The sequence below is a fragment of the Cystoisospora suis genome (assembly GCF_002600585.1).
Source record: "Cystoisospora suis strain Wien I chromosome Unknown contig_3778, whole genome shotgun sequence".
NCBI classification, from domain to species: Eukaryota; Apicomplexa; class Conoidasida; order Eucoccidiorida; family Sarcocystidae; genus Cystoisospora; species Cystoisospora suis.
This window is the reverse complement of record NW_027156573.1, coordinates 1-16,586: the sequence shown is the minus strand read 5'-3', so window position 1 is coordinate 16,586 and position 16,586 is coordinate 1. Positions and strand designations below refer to the sequence as shown.

At 41.0% G+C, this 16,586-nt stretch overlaps 3 protein-coding genes across 3 annotated transcripts in view; 1 reads left to right on the top strand and 2 right to left on the bottom strand.

Annotated features, from left to right (window-relative positions):
• The window catches only part of CSUI_007249 (formin frm1), a 4,467-nt gene extending 435 nt beyond the window's left edge, over window positions 1–4,032 (bottom strand). The window contains exons 1-4 of the mRNA XM_068067398.1: window positions 3,520–4,032; window positions 2,455–2,655; window positions 1,164–1,480; window positions 125–422 (exon numbers count right to left, since the gene is read on the bottom strand). Of these exons, the coding sequence (XP_067920628.1) occupies window positions 125–422; window positions 1,164–1,480; window positions 2,455–2,655; window positions 3,520–3,702 (999 nt within the window). The 5' untranslated portion in view covers window positions 3,703–4,032. The remainder of the gene's footprint in view (window positions 1–124; window positions 423–1,163; window positions 1,481–2,454; window positions 2,656–3,519) is intronic.
• A 1,670-nt stretch (window positions 4,033–5,702) lies between these two features.
• Window positions 5,703–9,281, top strand: CSUI_007248 (uncharacterized protein). The gene has a single exon (XM_068067397.1). It carries the CDS (start codon window positions 7,001–7,003, stop codon window positions 7,352–7,354), a length of 354 nt encoding a protein of 117 aa, XP_067920627.1. The 5' UTR covers window positions 5,703–7,000; the 3' UTR covers window positions 7,355–9,281.
• Window positions 7,930–16,458, bottom strand: CSUI_007247 (uncharacterized protein). The gene is made up of 9 exons (XM_068067396.1): window positions 16,399–16,458; window positions 14,971–15,049; window positions 14,498–14,596; window positions 13,699–13,763; window positions 12,437–12,566; window positions 11,572–11,593; window positions 10,633–10,666; window positions 9,574–9,848; window positions 7,930–8,954 (listed from the first exon to the last, which is right to left on the bottom strand). Exons 2-9 carry the CDS (start codon window positions 14,972–14,974, stop codon window positions 8,720–8,722), a joined length of 864 nt encoding a protein of 287 aa, XP_067920626.1. The 5' UTR covers window positions 14,975–15,049; window positions 16,399–16,458; the 3' UTR covers window positions 7,930–8,719.
• Between the last annotated feature and the right edge of the window lie 128 nt (window positions 16,459–16,586).

Genomic DNA, 16,586 nt, shown 5'->3' with positions numbered 1-16,586 from the left:
TATCCATACATGTATATACATATCCATAAAGACAAACGCATTCATACATACCTAGACGTAAGTCCCGCACTGTCGTGCATCTGTACGTCTTCTCGATACTGTAATGTGTACTCTCTCTTCCATACTATCCAATGAAGAGAAGAGAAGCCACCTTTGGAATACGAGAGAACCGGTGTGTTTGTTCCTTACCTAGAAGACGATAAAGAAGACCGAGATTTGCATAGCAGTCGGCTACTCTCGGATTTGGTTGAGGCGAATCGAAATCCCCCAAGTGTTTTTTCCGGATATCGAGAACTTGCTCAACTAAAGGAACCGCCTCAGCATATTGGCGAGTCTGAAAGAAGAAAAGAGCTACGGTATTTAAGGCGTCGCTGACTGTTAAAGAATCTGCCCCGTAGACATCCTTCATTAGGATGATGTATCTGTACAGAGAAAAAAAAGAGAGAGAACGTAGAATGAAGAGATCCCTATGTCTACATGGACCTTACAGGCTTCACCACTGGAGAACAAACCGAAGAAAACGAGTCGACTACTACTACTACTGATGATGATGATGAAGATGGTCTACAGCCTGGAGATGAGAAACCCTAAGCAGATCTATCAACGAAAAGAAAGCCTTGTCTCGTCCCTATGATAGTCGAAAGCTATCCCCCTCCATTTCGCGTCATTCTTGGAAATCACATCGAGCGCCTTTCAAAGACTTTCAATCATCTCTTTCCACCAGCAGCACCTCATAAGACTACTATGGGCATACACACTCCATATAACCACCATGACCACCACACTGATCTATCACATATATATACACACACATACCACACAGACCTCTTTATCGTTATCATCAACATCCTATAGATACACATATATCTAGACATATATAGATTTATACGTCATGCGACGACTTGACACGCATACACACCCATACACGATACATGTCGATAAACTTCCTCATCGATCCTTCTATCATCCATACTCCTCCACCTCTACGATTCTTCACCCTCTTCTTCTTCTTTTTTCCTCTTCTGGTGTACTTCTCAAGACCAAGAACACTCCTATCAGAAGAAGATCTTCTTCTTCTTACAGTATAGAAAGCTACATCTATAGACTTCCTTTTCCTTAGTATTACTATGATCTCTTCATCCTCCCCCCCTCTTATTCCTTACTTCTCGTAGAAGAGATTCGCATTCTCCGGTTGCCCATATAAACTACACAACTCTGCTAGACTTGAGACAACCGCCGCTAAGACATGCTTCTCCACAGACATCACAGGGCCTTGCACACTCCCTCGATTGATCGAACCTGCCGCTGCTGGTGCCTTTCCAGGAGGGGCGGACGCCTTAGCTCCCCCCCCTCCTCCTCCGCTTGCGACATAGATGAGGGTATTCTCAACAATGAATCTTAGCTCATCTAGAAATTGCTTTCCTTGTTCCAGACGTCCAACTAAACCACAGCACTTCGTCAAAAGAAGAAGTTCAGGAACCTAAGGAGAAAGAAAAGGAAAGAAGGAATAGAAGAAAGAGAGACAACATAGCGCAGGAGGAGGAGAAGAAGAAACGATGAAACGGTGGAAGGCAGGTAGAGAGAAAGAGAGGGAGGTAAGGAGGGAATCTGTAGACGAGGAGAAGTATGACTGAAGAGATATGGAAGATATGCAAAGCGTAAAGAGAAGAAGAGAAAGAAAGGGTGGAATGCTTGTTCGAGGAGTTGCTTAGCCTTCTATCTCTATCATCTATCTATCTATCTGAGGAGAGACGAGAACGTACTTTTTTGCTTTAAACGAAAAGGATATAGATACATACATATATATACATAGATAGAAGAAGAATGTATAGGTAGAGTAATGATGTACGAGGCATGTGTTGTGGCTGTATGTATATACACCCCAACGCAGCGTGTAGAAGACACACTTCATGAAATCTGAGGAATCAGGCCTTCGACCTTCACTACCCTTTCTTTGTGTTTCATGTCTGTTGCAGTGCATATATAAAGATATACAAATACACACACACTCATCATACATGCCACCACATTCGAACTTTCTTATCCTCTACGTCTCAGCCCTGTATATCACATGATGATCTTGCAGAACATTCTACAGCATACATACACACATGAATCAGTACAGGGGGAGAATTCAGTACTCTACGACTTCATATAGATAGATAGATTAAAGATAGATAGATTAAAGATAGATAGATAGATAGATTAAAGATAGATAGATAGATTAAAGATAGATAGATAGATAGATTAAAGATAGATAGATAGATAGATAAAGCCAAATGACTTCTCCAGGAGTCTCGTTCATCTTTCTTCCTTCATCTGACAAAAAAATCCGACTTGAAAGCTGAGAAAGAGAAAGAGAGAACGAGGAAACACCCAAGGAAAGAAGAGCAGCCACGAACCAAAGAAAGAAAACTTTAGGACCATCAATCTGTTTCGCAATCTTCTTCTTACCATTTCTCCTTCTAAGGGCATGCTTTGATAGGAGGTATAAAAAGAACGGGCAAGTAGGTAGGAGTGAAGGACTTGAAGTAGAGCATCAGAATATCTCTGTTGTGTATAGGCTTCTATAGCTCCTACTCGTAATAGAAGTCGCGTCCTCTGAACTTCTGCTGCTTGAACGCTGCCCTTGAAATCCTCTAATCTTTGCAAAAGCTTTCAAAGATATTAGCAGGAAAAAAGAAAGGAAAAAAAGGAGAAAGAAACCAATGATAGGAATCCTAGGAGTTCTTAGATATCAACTGATTTGAGGTCATTCATCTCTCTCTTTGCCATGATAGATAGATGTATCATTGGGGAGATATTACTACTATAGGGTGTCTACGGTGTATATACACCATTCTTCTAGTCGAAGATGGCGAAAAACAAGCTAGGTCTATCCCCCTGCTTTAAGGCGTTCTCTCGTCTAAATACCTAAAGAGTCTTCCTTCCATTTTCACGATCATTCTACCGCACTTTACTTCTCTCCTTAGGAGATCTCCTTCGTTTCTAATTGAAGGACAATAGAACTATAGAGACGGATGTACACAGATACAACTATACAGATGTATGTACACACGTATCTACATCATATCTCTATACCAAAAGAAGAATGCACATATCACAAGTAATGTTTGCCAATAACGAACAGAGAAACATCTCCATATATACACATACACCTGGTCTAGATATACACTACGACTTAAATCAACCCATCATACAAGTAGATAACTCGACCTATCTATCTACCGATCTATAAGAAGTCCATCTACCCATCTGTCTACTGTCTATCTCCCCACCTCTGACTGACCTATAAACTCTCCCTGTCTCTTCATATCTACACATATGTCGATACACCTGTATGGAAATCTCTCTGAATTCATCCCCCCATGAATCTCCCACTTGCAGCTCTTAGACTTCCTAACTCCTTATCCTGACTAGGAAGAACCTTTCTCTCTATGACTCTTCTTCAAAACACCAAAGATAGCATCAGATTGCGCACGAAAAGAAAGAAAGAAAGAAAGAAAGAATTCAGCTTACAGTTAAGGCTTCTGAAACTCTTTCATGATCAGCTGATAGTCTGAAGCCCGCACGTCTCTCTGCGGCAAAAGCCCCTGCGAGCATTTGCTGTCTCTCCTCAGGTGTTTGAGTTGGATCGACTCTTCTTACAGACATCTCCTTCCTATTTTTCACGTGCAATCCAATCAAAGACAAAACAGACATACACCAACAGTTGGAGTAGATGCAGAGAGGAGAGAAAGAAAGAAAGAAAAGAAGAAATTTGTTTCCTCTCTATATGAAAGGGGGGGTGGGAAGGAGACAAGTCTCTCTTCCTTGCTACGAAGACGAACAGAAGACGAATTGAACTTCTTCTTCTATTGAGTTAGCCAATTATGTATGAGGAAGCACACTAGATGAGACACACTCGACTCGTCTTATACCTATGACAGACATAGGCAATATACATGATGCATGCACATACATAGAGATAGAGAGCGAGAACAGAAGCTTCTTCAGTAAAGTATATGGAATGAGACAGGAATGAAAAGAGAAGAAGAGGAAGGAAAAGATCTGCGACATTTCGAGAGACAGAAGCACACATACAGGGAGAGAGTGCATGCATCCATTGATCCTTCATTCATTCATTCTCTTTCGCAAGAAGAAGAAGACGAGAAAGATGGGGAGGACCCCCGTCAGGAAAGAGGAGACAAAGGAGAACAGCTAGAGCCAAGAATTGACAGGAAGCGTCACAGCTCATTGAAGAAGAAAAAGAAAAAGAAGAAGGAGAGGTAGGAGAATCTCTACCTATGAGAGATACATCTCTTTCTCGCAGGCACAAAGAGGTAGTGTGCTGCTTCTTTCTTCTTCTTCTTCTGGGGACGAGATACAGCAGCATACAGATCATCATCCTTATTATTGAACGAACACGAATTTCTATCAAAACGGAGACGAGACAAGAAAAAGAAGAAAATAAGAATTGCACTAGCTCTTTCGGAGGTACCAGGGGCTATTGGACTACTAGTGCTAGTAGTAGTCATGACTAAACAGTAGCAAGAGTCATTCTACGACTACGACTACTACGAGTATCAGTCGTAGTCGTAGTAGCCAGGAAAAGACTAGGACTAGAAGTTGATGCTAGTAGTAGGAGTAGTAGAGCTTTCAATAGTAGTAGTGATAGTAGTAGTAGTAGTAGGAGTTGGACAACTGGAAAAGAAATGCATGCATGCATGCAGACGGAAGGAGCGAACGTTAAAATGCCTTTCTCTCCCTGTAGAATAAACCTGAAAGCTTTATATCTATCTCACTACATATATATAGATATATGTATATATCTCTATCTGTAGTCGATATGTATGTATATCTACATATGAGACAGGGAGATTTGAGTGAGTGAAGTTTCTTCCCTTCTTTGGTTTCTTTGAGACGGAAGACTTTTGCTTCTTTTCTTTCCTTTCTGTTCTTTTTCTTCTTTCTTTTCTTTTCTTCTTTTAGGGGTGAGAAGAAGAAGAAGCATATCTCATATCTCTCAGGAGTCTTCGGAGGCACGAAGGAAGAAGAGGAAAAGAAGAATCGACAAGAAGCAAGAAAGAGGAAGGAAGAGAGGCTTGGCAAAGAGCAAAATACATAAAAGATGAAAAGAAGAAGAAGATAAATCAAAGAAGAAAAGAGCAAGATCTCCTCCTCTTGGTGCCTTATCCTCATGATGTATCTATCGTCTTGATCTCCATGAGCCTTATGACTTATCGTAACCTTATCTCTCTTTCTCTCTCTCTGTCTCTCTCTATATAATACTACTACTACTCCTACTTCTACTCCTAGATACATGTAGATACATATCTATCTATTTCCTATCTATAGATATGAGGGGAATGGAGATAGCATAAAAGACTACACACTGAGCTAGATAAACTAATTTTAAGAGACGTGAGAATGGATTTCATTTCAACAAGAGAGAGAGAGAAAATGAACTTCTTCTCTCTTTCTCTCTTTCTCCTGCTGTATAACGACCAGACGCCTCCTTGCGGAATGTGCGGGTGACCTTGAGTAGCCGCTCGTCTCTCCAAGACCCTCTTCCTTTCTAGACATAGCTAGCTTCTGTGTCTTTCTTGTCTTCTCTTTCCACGGCGGTCTCTCATGTAACTTTACATGATATAGACATCTGTGTGGACGAAGATCGATACGATACATTCCCGTTCCACTTCGCTTTAAGGCAAGAGGAGAAGAATAGAAAGAAAGAAAGAAAGCGAGAAAGGCAACTGACAGCGTAAGACATTTCCTTCACCTCTAGATACGAGAGAGAGAGAGAGAAAGGAGCTATAGACAAGAATGACATATGGCACACAGTATCACGACGTGTCTGTCCATCCATCCGTCTCTAAACTATCTATCTCTGATGGATTATGAGTCTATCTCCAGTCTGTCTACCTCTCTGTTTCTCTTTCCTGCATGCATGCATGCATTCTTCACTTTCACTCTCTCTCTCTCTCTGTTTTTTCTTCTATCTTGACTTCTTGAGAAGCGAAGAGAAGAGGAAGGAGAAAAGACAGAAGACCCTAGAAAGCCCTACACCGTAGAGAAGAGATAGAGAGGGAGATTTCTGTTGAATGGGAGAGAGATCGATCCATTGATGTACCTATCTATCTATCTATCTATCTCCCTCTCTCTCTCTGTGTGTGTCTCTTGCTATAGATCTGTATTTCTTTAAGACCTCCTTGAGCGAAGTATCCGTTTGGAGGGAAGATCTCCTTGTACTTCTACATAGTCAGGTAGAGATAGATGAAGTCTCTGTGTAGCTAGCTATCCATAGATAGATGTATAGAGAAATATATATACATGGGCGTTTTGTATTTATCTGAAAGAGAGAATGAGAGAAGGAGGTCTGGATGAAGAGAAGGTTGATCTGTCCGTCAACGTTTCTTTTCTTATAGAGAAAGATGTCTTCTTATCTTGTATGGAAGAGAGGAGCGTCTTCTTCTTCTTCCTTCTCCTCCTCTTCATTGACGTGTGCGTGTGCGATAGGCGTAGAATCCCTATGTTTTGACATGCGTCTCGTGGTCTATGTCTCTTGTCTCCTTGTCAATCGTGTATGAGAAAGGAATGAAAGAAAAGAAAGAAAAAGGAATGCTTGACGCGCAAACATACACACTAACTCTCTTTCGTTCTTTCGTTTTCTCCCTCTCCTTCGATGCTCATAGAAACAGAAGAAGCCGTCATCCGAGGCTTCTTTCATTCTCTCTCTTTCTTTCTTTTATCTCTCACTCTTTCTTTCCTCTTGTCTCTTGCTCTCTCTCCCTATGGGTATAGAAGATTGACTTTCTTGCCGTGGTCGTTACCCTCATTCTCTCGGGAGAGAAAGAGGGAGAGACGAGAATAGGCCTGTCCCCTTCTCTTTCTCTTCTTGTCAAGAAATAAAAAGGCGAAACCGCGTGAAGAAAAAGAGAAGAAGACACCAAACAAATGAATCGAAGATTAAAAGGAAAAAGAGTTTTGGACCTACTCCGAATTTCAGTCAAACACATGCATGGAGGCGCAGCACGTACACTTTCAGACACCTTATACACATAGATATTTAGACAGATCTGCTACACATACATGCATGCAGGTCTCTATCCATGCGTATCTATACAGAAGATCATTGGCTTGCAAAGAAGAAGAAGAATGGGAAGAAAAGGGAGAAGAAAAGAGCCTCCTCTTCTTCTCTTCGCTTGTCCTTCATCTGCATGTACTTCTCTCCCAGGGCAAGAGCCGTAACGACCGCGAGGGAATGCTTCTCTTCTTTTTCTTCCTCTTTTTCTTCTGCTTCTTCTTCTTTCCATCTATCCTTTGTGTAGTGAGTTATCTAGTCGTGTATGTATATGCATGTGCCTTTCATTGATTTGTATGGAGCCATGTCCATGCTTGATCAGGGGGGGGTGAGCGGAGAAAGAAAAAAAGAGTGAGAAAGAAAGAAAGAAAGCCATTCAACGCTTCTACTACGCCTAGGACAACCACGACCTCTGCTTCTATCTCTATCTATCTATTTACCTATCTCTTATCTATCTCTCTATCTCTTTAACGCTCTCTTACCTATCGATCTCTTTATCTCCCTGTGTTTCTCTCTCTCTCTCTATGGCTTGTATCTCCATAGCCGTCATGTGTTCGTGTGGAGACACGGGCAGATGCCTCTACATGCCTGTGTATACTCGATAAGTAGTATCTATAGCTCTCTCTATACAAGTGCATAGCTAGCTATCCACGTCGTCCAGCTCTACGTCTATCGTATCTCATGTGCGTGTACACATGAAGGGACGTACGAGCAGAAAATGTAGACAAATGGAAGTCTGGCAGTAGAAGCCACAACGAACTCTATGGCGAGGGGGATGGGAAAGAAGAGCTGTGGATCTCTCTATCTCTAATGATTAAGAAGATGAAGAAGAAAGAGATGACGATGGCTCTCCATGACCATCGTGGCGTGAAGAGGAACAAAAGTGGGACGAAAGAAAAGAAAGAAAGAGGGGTGTAGTCAAGGAAGGAGTTTCTCTCCCCCCGGTGTGGATGAGAATGACTGAGAACGAGTTGAGTGTTCACGAAGCATGTTTTGAATATAAATAAAATACTTCTCATTATACATACATACAGACAGACCTAAGAAAGAAAGAAAGGCACCAAAAGACAAAAGAAGGCAAACAGAAGACGAAGAAAGAAATCTTCTTTCCTGTATTCGGGAATACGTCCAAGAAGAAGAAGATCTTCTTGTTCCTTATCTTTAGAGAGATATCAAGCCACACACACGTCAGAAGAACAAAAAGAGAAAAAGAGAGACTTCAAAGCTACACAGCCATCTCTCTCTCTCTCATATGGACATATGCATTTCAAGAGGAGATGTAAGTATCTCTATATCTCTCTCTGTAAGTAATATGGGTGGTGTCTCCATGTGATACTGTGTGTAGGCGAAGCACCTTCTTTCTCTTTCTTCTTCTCGGGAGAAAGAAAGAAAGGTCAGAGAAAAAGAAGATAAAGAAGAGGAAGAGGAGAAGAAGGATATCTTCGGTCAGACCTTTTTTGTCTGTCTATGAGTATGCATGCATGTGGCACGCACATCATATGCGATGACTGTGTATGGCCCTACACTCTTCAAGAAAAGACTGAGAAAGAGAAGTCTTCTCCATAAAAGACAACTGCTTTTCTTCTCTTTCCTACTATCTCCCTCCCTCTCTCCTTCTATCTTTCAATCTCTTTCCTTTTCTTTCTTTCTCTTTCTTTAAGCTTTCTCTTCGAGGGAATGGCGAGGAGAGAATGTGGGCGAGGGAAATGTGTGTTTCGGAGATGTCCCATGCATGCGATGCTTTCTATCTTCTTTGCCAGAAGTGACGGTTCTTCTTCTTTCTTCTCTTCTTCCTTTCTCTTCATCCTCGGACTCTCTCTCTTCATCTTCTTCCTCTTCTAGAGGTATCGAACCTACCGAGCTATATCCACCTCCAAACCTTGCCCCTCTCCTATCCATCCGTTCACACGAAGAAGAAAAAGAAGACGCAAAAGACATGGGGAGAACGACACAGAGAGAAAGGGGACAAAGAGAGTATGGCTGCATGCGCACGCAATACAAGGTGTATATACACTGGTGTCACGTAGGATAGAATATCTGTCAGTCTACTACCGATATTCTTCATCTATTGTTTGCTACTCTGCCTCTATCGTCTCTCTCTCTCTCTTCTACAGAATAAAGATGACGATGGAGTCGTGAATGTGTCTATCGAAACAAGACTGTGTGGAGGGAGAAGGCTTTTGCATACAGAAGAGAAATGAGAGAAGACGAAGCGGGGTGCTGAGACAGAAGAGAAGACACGAAGGAATCGAGTCTTGTTCATACAAGGGACACATGGAAAGAAAGAAAGAAAGAGTGAGAGAGAAAGAAAGAAAGAAAAAGAAAGTGCGTAGGATCTGCCTGCTATGACGGAGTTGACGATGTGCCTCACTCCTCTCTCTATGTCTCAGATAGCAAGCATGTATCACCCATACATCTACCACCTATACCTATATATATATATATACATGTATATGTATATAAATGACTGAGTATTGATGTTTCTATGAGAGTTGTCTTGGAGAGCTTACGCGGAAGAAGAAGAAGATTGACGTGCATGTCCTTGGAGGGCGTCGTCATCCTGCGCATCATCGAAAGAGAGGTGGAGGTGACCCCTATCACTTGAAATAGACCTCTCTGCACGCTGACGCTGGTAGGACGGTTGACTCTCTCTTCGTAGAGAAGATGAAGAGAAGGAAGAAGAAGAAGAGTAGGGATCGTGTTCAGGATGAAGCTTGATAATGTTGTCCGTGACCCAGTACTGAAGTGTATTCATTGTTAAAGGAAAAAGAACCATCACAATTAGCTGAAAGGAAAGAAACACAAAGAGAAGAGAAAACGAGAGACAACAAACACGAAGAGAAAAGAGAAGAAGTCCTAGTGAGTGGCCTCAAACAGGAAAAGGAGAGAAAGAGAAAGAGAGAGGGAAAAGAAGTGAAACTCTAGACCACATACAACACATACGCTTTTCATGGTGTACGTACACCCGAACACACCGCGGCAGGCCGCTTGCACGGTAGATGGATTAAAGATAGATAGAGAGATAAAGGTAGGTAGACAAACTAAAGGTAGACAGATAAATAGATAGAAGAGTGTCTATACTTCACGAGTGTGTGAAGGCGACGTAGAATTGGGTTAGGAAGGAGTGATAGAGAGGCCAGACGTGTTTTGATAAAGAAAGTGTGAAGTGTACATACACACCTCGTCAATGTTCTCGGAGCCGCCATCTTTATATCATATCCGTCTTCACTTTTTTTCTCCTCCGTTGGATATCTACCTATCTCTCTCTCTCTCTCGTGTGTGCGAGAATATCTGCCTAGTATGCAAACATAAGAAAGATACACTGCACATTATACGCCTGTAAGAAGACTACACCTAGGCACATCGCCGAAGTATCTTTCTCTCTCTCTATCTAGGCGTATGGAAATAGGGCGGTGTATCTACACCCCTATATGGTTATGTAGCTATATAGATATGTGTGTGTATATATGTATGCGATGATATATATGTATGCGTGAATGTCAGGCGACGGATGAGAAAGAAAGAGAGAAAGAAAGGAAGAAAGAAAGAAAGAAAGGAAGAAAACTCACAAGCTTTGTCTGAGGCTGGTCATCAAGTGAATCTCTACGCACACGAAAAAAGAAAAAGAAAGGGAAAGAAAGAAAGTGAGAGAGAAAGAAAGAAAGAAAGTGAGAGAGAAAGAAAGAAAGAAAGAGTGGGAGAGAAATTGCTATCGAAGTGTGCTTCTCTTGAAATACCTCTCACGAATCTGCATGAGAAGAGAGAAGATATACATCTATCATATACATACATACCTACATACATACATACACGTATACATCCATATACATATATACATATACATATATACTACAGAGATAAACTACTACTACGGTGGGCCTCAATACAGTCAGGTATACATATACAAATACATGAATATGTACAGACATACACACCTATCTCTCTATCTATCTATGTATGTATATGTATACATATATCGATAGATGTATGTAAAGGATGATAGGGAAGGAAGAATGCGGATGGTTCTGCGATGTGTAGAAGTTTAGCGTTTTCCTACAGGGGAAATTGCGAGCTTTCACTTTCGTTGTATCGTCAACTAGAAAAAAATGACGCCACACCCGAGGTGTATGTACACTTGAACAATCCATCCCTCAACTGCACAGGGCTTGTGTCTCAAGTCACGATTTCTTCCTCTCCTTGTCAGACACTTCTTCTTCTACGACTTGATAGAGAAAAGAGGGGAATGAAGAAGCAAAGAAGATCATCTATCATTCACTCTCTCATCAAATATCTGTCTGCACCCTCTCTCTCTCTCTCTTGTCCATCGATATATTCAGAGAAATAGAAAAGCTTTTTTCATCTCTATAGGGGAGATCATAAGAAGATAACTAGAGACAACTTTTCTCCTCTCTCTCTCTCTACATAGATAGATCTCTCGCTTTCTACGTAGATAAATCTCTCTCCTTCTACATAGATAAATCTCTCTCTCTCATCTATCCGTGACTTACAGTAGGGCTGACGCGAGCCAAGCTGAAGAGAAAAGAAAGAAAAAAGAAGATTGAGAATGAAAAGAAGAGAAACAAGCAACTACACATCTACGCCTTCTCTTCTTTGCAGTTAGGCTTGCTCGATCAGGAGGTCTATATGAAAGATGTCTTCTACACCTACACTATTTTCATCCAGACAAACGCATCGTTCATTGGCCTCGTAATCCTATGTGTCTAAATACCTACCGATCTATCTTTAATCTACCCCGTATCTATCTTTGGTCTATCTATCTGTCTTTCATCTATCCATCTATCTATCTTTGATCTATCTATGTGAAACAGAGTCATATGTGTAGAAGATACGTCAAAGCAGATGTATTCCAGCTGGATTCTTGAAGAGAGAGAATGGATGGATTGTATCTTTCTATCTTACCATCGAAGAGAACTTTCCATCTACTATCTCATGACGTGTGTTTCCTCTCATACATTCCTCTTGCATGCAAAGGCAAAGTGAAGAATAAAACAACTCTTGTCATGATGCGGCATTTGTCACCCTTGGTACTTTTACACGTGGGCTATGCATGCGCTGGAATTTCATCCTCTTAACGTTCTAAGGATTTATCTGTCTGCTATGCATGAAGACACGTATGTACCTATACATCTATGTGTATATGTATGTATGTATATACACGTATGGAGATGTGTGTATGCATACACATGAGGTGTATGACTATATACATGTATATATATATATATATATGCATGTATAGGTAGGTATGTATATGTATGTATGTCTACGTAGTGGGGAAGGTGTGAATATGGAAGTATGTAGGTATGTGTATGTATGTGTCTGTAAGTCTAGAGGTGTGTGAGATGTGAGACGTACCTAGAGGAGCTTGGCCTACGAGCATAATGAGAAGAATCGCGACTTTCATCAAAAGAACAAGAAATTGCCACGTAGCCACTTGACGTAAACACACCCTCCACGACGGAGGATTTCCGTAATATCCGAAGGCCTGCAGAAAGGATGGAAGAAAATCGAAGAAAAGCAAACCAAACAGCATGAAAGAAGAAAAACGATGCGAGAGATAAGACAGAAGAAGAGAGATGCAAGAAGAAGAAGAGGAAAGAGACATGAAAGACAAGAGAAGAAGGCAATCGATATGGCCTCGATCTACCTTCTGTCCTTCCTGCACATCCATTTTCGTTGCTGTACAGACACCTCTCTTGTCGCGGTGTAACTCAACTAACAGTGGATTAGACCACATCCATCCATTCTCCCTTCTTTTCTTTCTGCTACGAAACAGAGCGATCGGTCCCTCGCCATCTACTTGTGTCTCTGTCTCATGCACACTAGAGACATCAAGAGAGAGAGAGAGAGGAAGAAAGAAAGATATTCTTTCAACGGAAGAGTCCCTTTGCATGCTGCTAAAAGAAAAGAAGAGGAAGAGAAACAAAGAAGTCTATTGATTCGTTTTCCCAGGCATAAGGAGAGAGTCATCTTCCTAGGCATCTCTCTATAGAACCTCACGTCTCTATAGACTGGATCTGATACACTACTTACATACACCGATAGGGCAGGCAGGCAGGCTTAGTCTAGTCAACACTCTCTCTCGCGCTATTCCTTTTACATGAGATCTATACGTATATAGATACCCTGTGATCTACATATACACCCGATATACGCACATACCGCATCTGCGTGCTAATACATTATATGTATCCTATCTGGCTTCATCTCTCTCTATATAAATATATATAGATAGATATTTAAATATCTATATAGATAAATATAAAAATATGTATGTATGGTATATAGTATGAGTGTGTATGTATTTAGTGTATGTGAGGCCTCTGTGCGTGTATGTGTCTCTATTGTGGCTGTGAAATCTAGGGAATCTCTCAGTAAAGGTTTTCTTCCTTCTCTTTCTTTCTTTCTTTCTCTCTCTCTTTCTCTGTCTTGGACTTCTTTCTTCGACTTCTGTCGACACCTCTCACCCCAGCCCTCTCTCTTTCTTATGCTTTCCTTCTACCTGCTAAACACACCCTCCCTCTCCTCTTCAACAGACCGACGAAACAAAGAAAGAAAGAGCGAGAAAGAAAGAAAGAGCGAGAAAGAAAGAAAGAGAGACAGAAAGAGGGACGTACGTGACTTCCGTGGAATTTGAGCTTCTTCTGATTCAATTGGACCAACACATACAGAAAATACACACCTGAAAAAGAGACAAAGAGTGAGAAAGAAAGTAAAGGTTGATGCAAGCATAGAGCTAGAAGGTGATAAGGGGAGACGAACAGTAGGCTGAGGCGAAGCCATAGAGATAGACAGGAACGAATATGGAAGAAGAAGAAGAAGGAGATAGATCAAGACCATCAGTCCAAACAGAAGAAATTCTTCTCTATCCTGTTAACATCTTCCATAGAGACACAATACTTGTTTCTCTGTCTCCTCGGAACATAAGCAGAGCTCGCAGTGGACTTTGAATTTTCTGCAAGTAGCACTCTTTCTTATCTCTCTCTCTCTATCTCTCTACAACTACCTATAGCTTCCTATCTATCTATTATCTACCTATCTCTCTATCTCTCTATCTATCTCTCTATCTAGCTGTATATGGTCTATTGACTATAGCCTTCAGCAGCCTCTTTATTTCGATACTCGTAAGATCAGCTACCTGCGCACGAAGACTAGACCTCACATACATACATCAATACATACATACATGTACATATATAGAGATGTACATAGAGAGAGAGAGAAAGATAACCTCCTGCTGACATAGAGATCTACATAGATATTTATACACAAAGACTTGGGTGAAGAAGAAGGAGAAGAAGGTAGGGAGAAGAGGTAGTTATATCTGTGATCTTGAGCCTCTGCGTTTTCTTCTTTTTTTTCTTTCACAAGAAGGAGACGGGGAGGTAGTGATTGTTCAGGTGTATGTACACCTACCTATGGTTGTATCGAGAAGGATGTTGAGGAGATACCACTCACATGGGTCTGCTTCTCTTATCGCAAAAGTCGAGAAAACTGAAGCGCAGAGAAGATTCACTGCATGCAGCCGCCACACAAAAAGATAACCCAACGCAAAACAAAGAAAGAAATAAATAAGAGATAGATTAAAGATAGATTAAAGATAGATTGGAGACAGATAGATCGATAGACATTTTCTTCTGTAGACTTGGTTCGAGTTAATGTTGAAAGAGAGCTGAAAAGTCAGGAGAAGAGAAAGGCCGTGAGAAAAGCATCTCTCAGACGCGTGTTATTTCAACTACAAGACCAGAGATAGAGTTGATGCGTCCATCCATTCATTCACTCTTTCTTTTATTTTCTTTTCTATTGTTCTTTTCTTTCTTCTTCTTCTTCTTTCGTGCTTGGTGGTCAGAGTGCGTTGGTCTTTCTTTGGCTCTTTCTTTCCTGCTTACTCATATGGAGAGATCCCGCGCCTGTAGCCTGCTTTAAACTGTCGAAGAGAAATACCTTCAACCGCCTCCGAGGGTGCTCCTACCATCAGAAAAGCAGAAAGAAAAAGAAGAAACGAAGACGAAAAGAAAGAAGAAGAAAAAGCAGAAGAGAAAAGAAAAGACAAGAAAAGCCAATTGCAAGTATAGGAGAGGAACTCTCAATATGGGAGATAATCAAGTATCTTGTTGGATGACACAGAAGAAGAGGAAGGAGAAGAATAGAAAGGTCCAGATGGCTAGGTAGAGAGCACATGAATGAGGGTGCTTGTGTGTTGCTGCTTGTGTATAGAGATAGATGTGCTCTCCTTGAATAGACAAGGAGGACAGAAATGAGAGCTATATTTAGATACATCTATATAGATATACATATGACTGTATGCATGTATATGAGGAGAAGACACCTCTCGAGATACAAAGATCTGTCCTGGTGTACATACACATCATGAGGAGGCGAGAAAACAGAGAGACAGACAGAGAGACATACAAGGTGTGACTCTAGCCCTTTGATCTCCCTACACTGTCTATGACTATATGTAGATAGAATATGCATAGGGAGGCTCATATATAAAGTACAAGATGGAGATAAAGACCAGCCCTCTTCGGTCTTATTCTTATCTCGAGACAACCGCATGCATCAGCTCTTTTCTTCTTCTTTCTCATCCCTCTATCATACAAGAATCTCAGCATGCAACTAAAGGTCAAGATCACTGAGGCATGGATACGACCCCACATACACTCCTCCAAACAGAAAGAAGAAAAAGAAAAAGAAAGAAAAAGACGAAAACAGAAGAAAAGGAAAGAAGCGAAGACGAAAAGAAAAGCGAGCGAAGAGGAATAGACGCAAAGAAGCTTGTCATGTGTGTGTATTAAAGAAGAAGAAGAGACATCGGAGACACTTCTTCTTTCTTCTCTCTGATCCACACAGTTAACGCCTCAGTCTCATCTTCACCCCCGCTCTACATGATACATCTATATATATATACATATGTATATGTGGAAGCCTATATACTTAGTATAGATAGTTAGAGGTCTATATATACACCTGTATACATTGGAGGCTAAGTATGAAGAAGAAGAAGAGAAAGAGAAAGAAAGAAAGAAGAGAGAAAGATGTGGAAAAATGCTTGGATGGAGGTGTGATTTATTCTTTTCTCCTCACGTAGAGTACACAAACGAACACATACCGATGGAGCTTCAGTAGCAGGGCAGCGCATGCAGCCATAGGCACATATCTAAGTATACATATACATATCTATATATAGACAGATAGAGATGTATATGTATGGAGTTAGGGCAAGAGGCGATGCAACAAGACTGATAGAGAGGGATAGGAGAAGATGGAGATATAGACGGGGAGATAAGAAGAGGTGCACGTGTGAAGAAGGTTACTCGGAAGCGCTTGACGAGTAAAGAAGAGAAAGAAAGGAGGCCAAGCAAGCCCTGCAACCACCACCTACAAAAATGAAACATATCCACACATACATGCACATACATATACATACATATATACATATATATACATACACATACATATACATATACATACACATACATACACATACACATACATACAAACA

Excerpts from the sequence above, each read along its gene's own strand:
- CSUI_007247 (XM_068067396.1), bottom strand. Across the intron at positions 13,764-14,497 it reads CCTTCTCGATACAACCATAG|GTGTGTATTTTCTGTATGTG; the intron begins GTAGGTGTACAT and ends TCTCTTTTTCAG. Across the intron at positions 12,567-13,698 it reads TCAAATTCCACGGAAGTCAC|GCCTTCGGATATTACGGAAA; the intron begins GTACGTCCCTCT and ends TCCTTTCTGCAG.
- CSUI_007248 (XM_068067397.1), top strand. The coding sequence starts at position 7,001 with ATGGAGGCGCAGCACGTACACTTTCAGACACCTTATACACATAGATAT.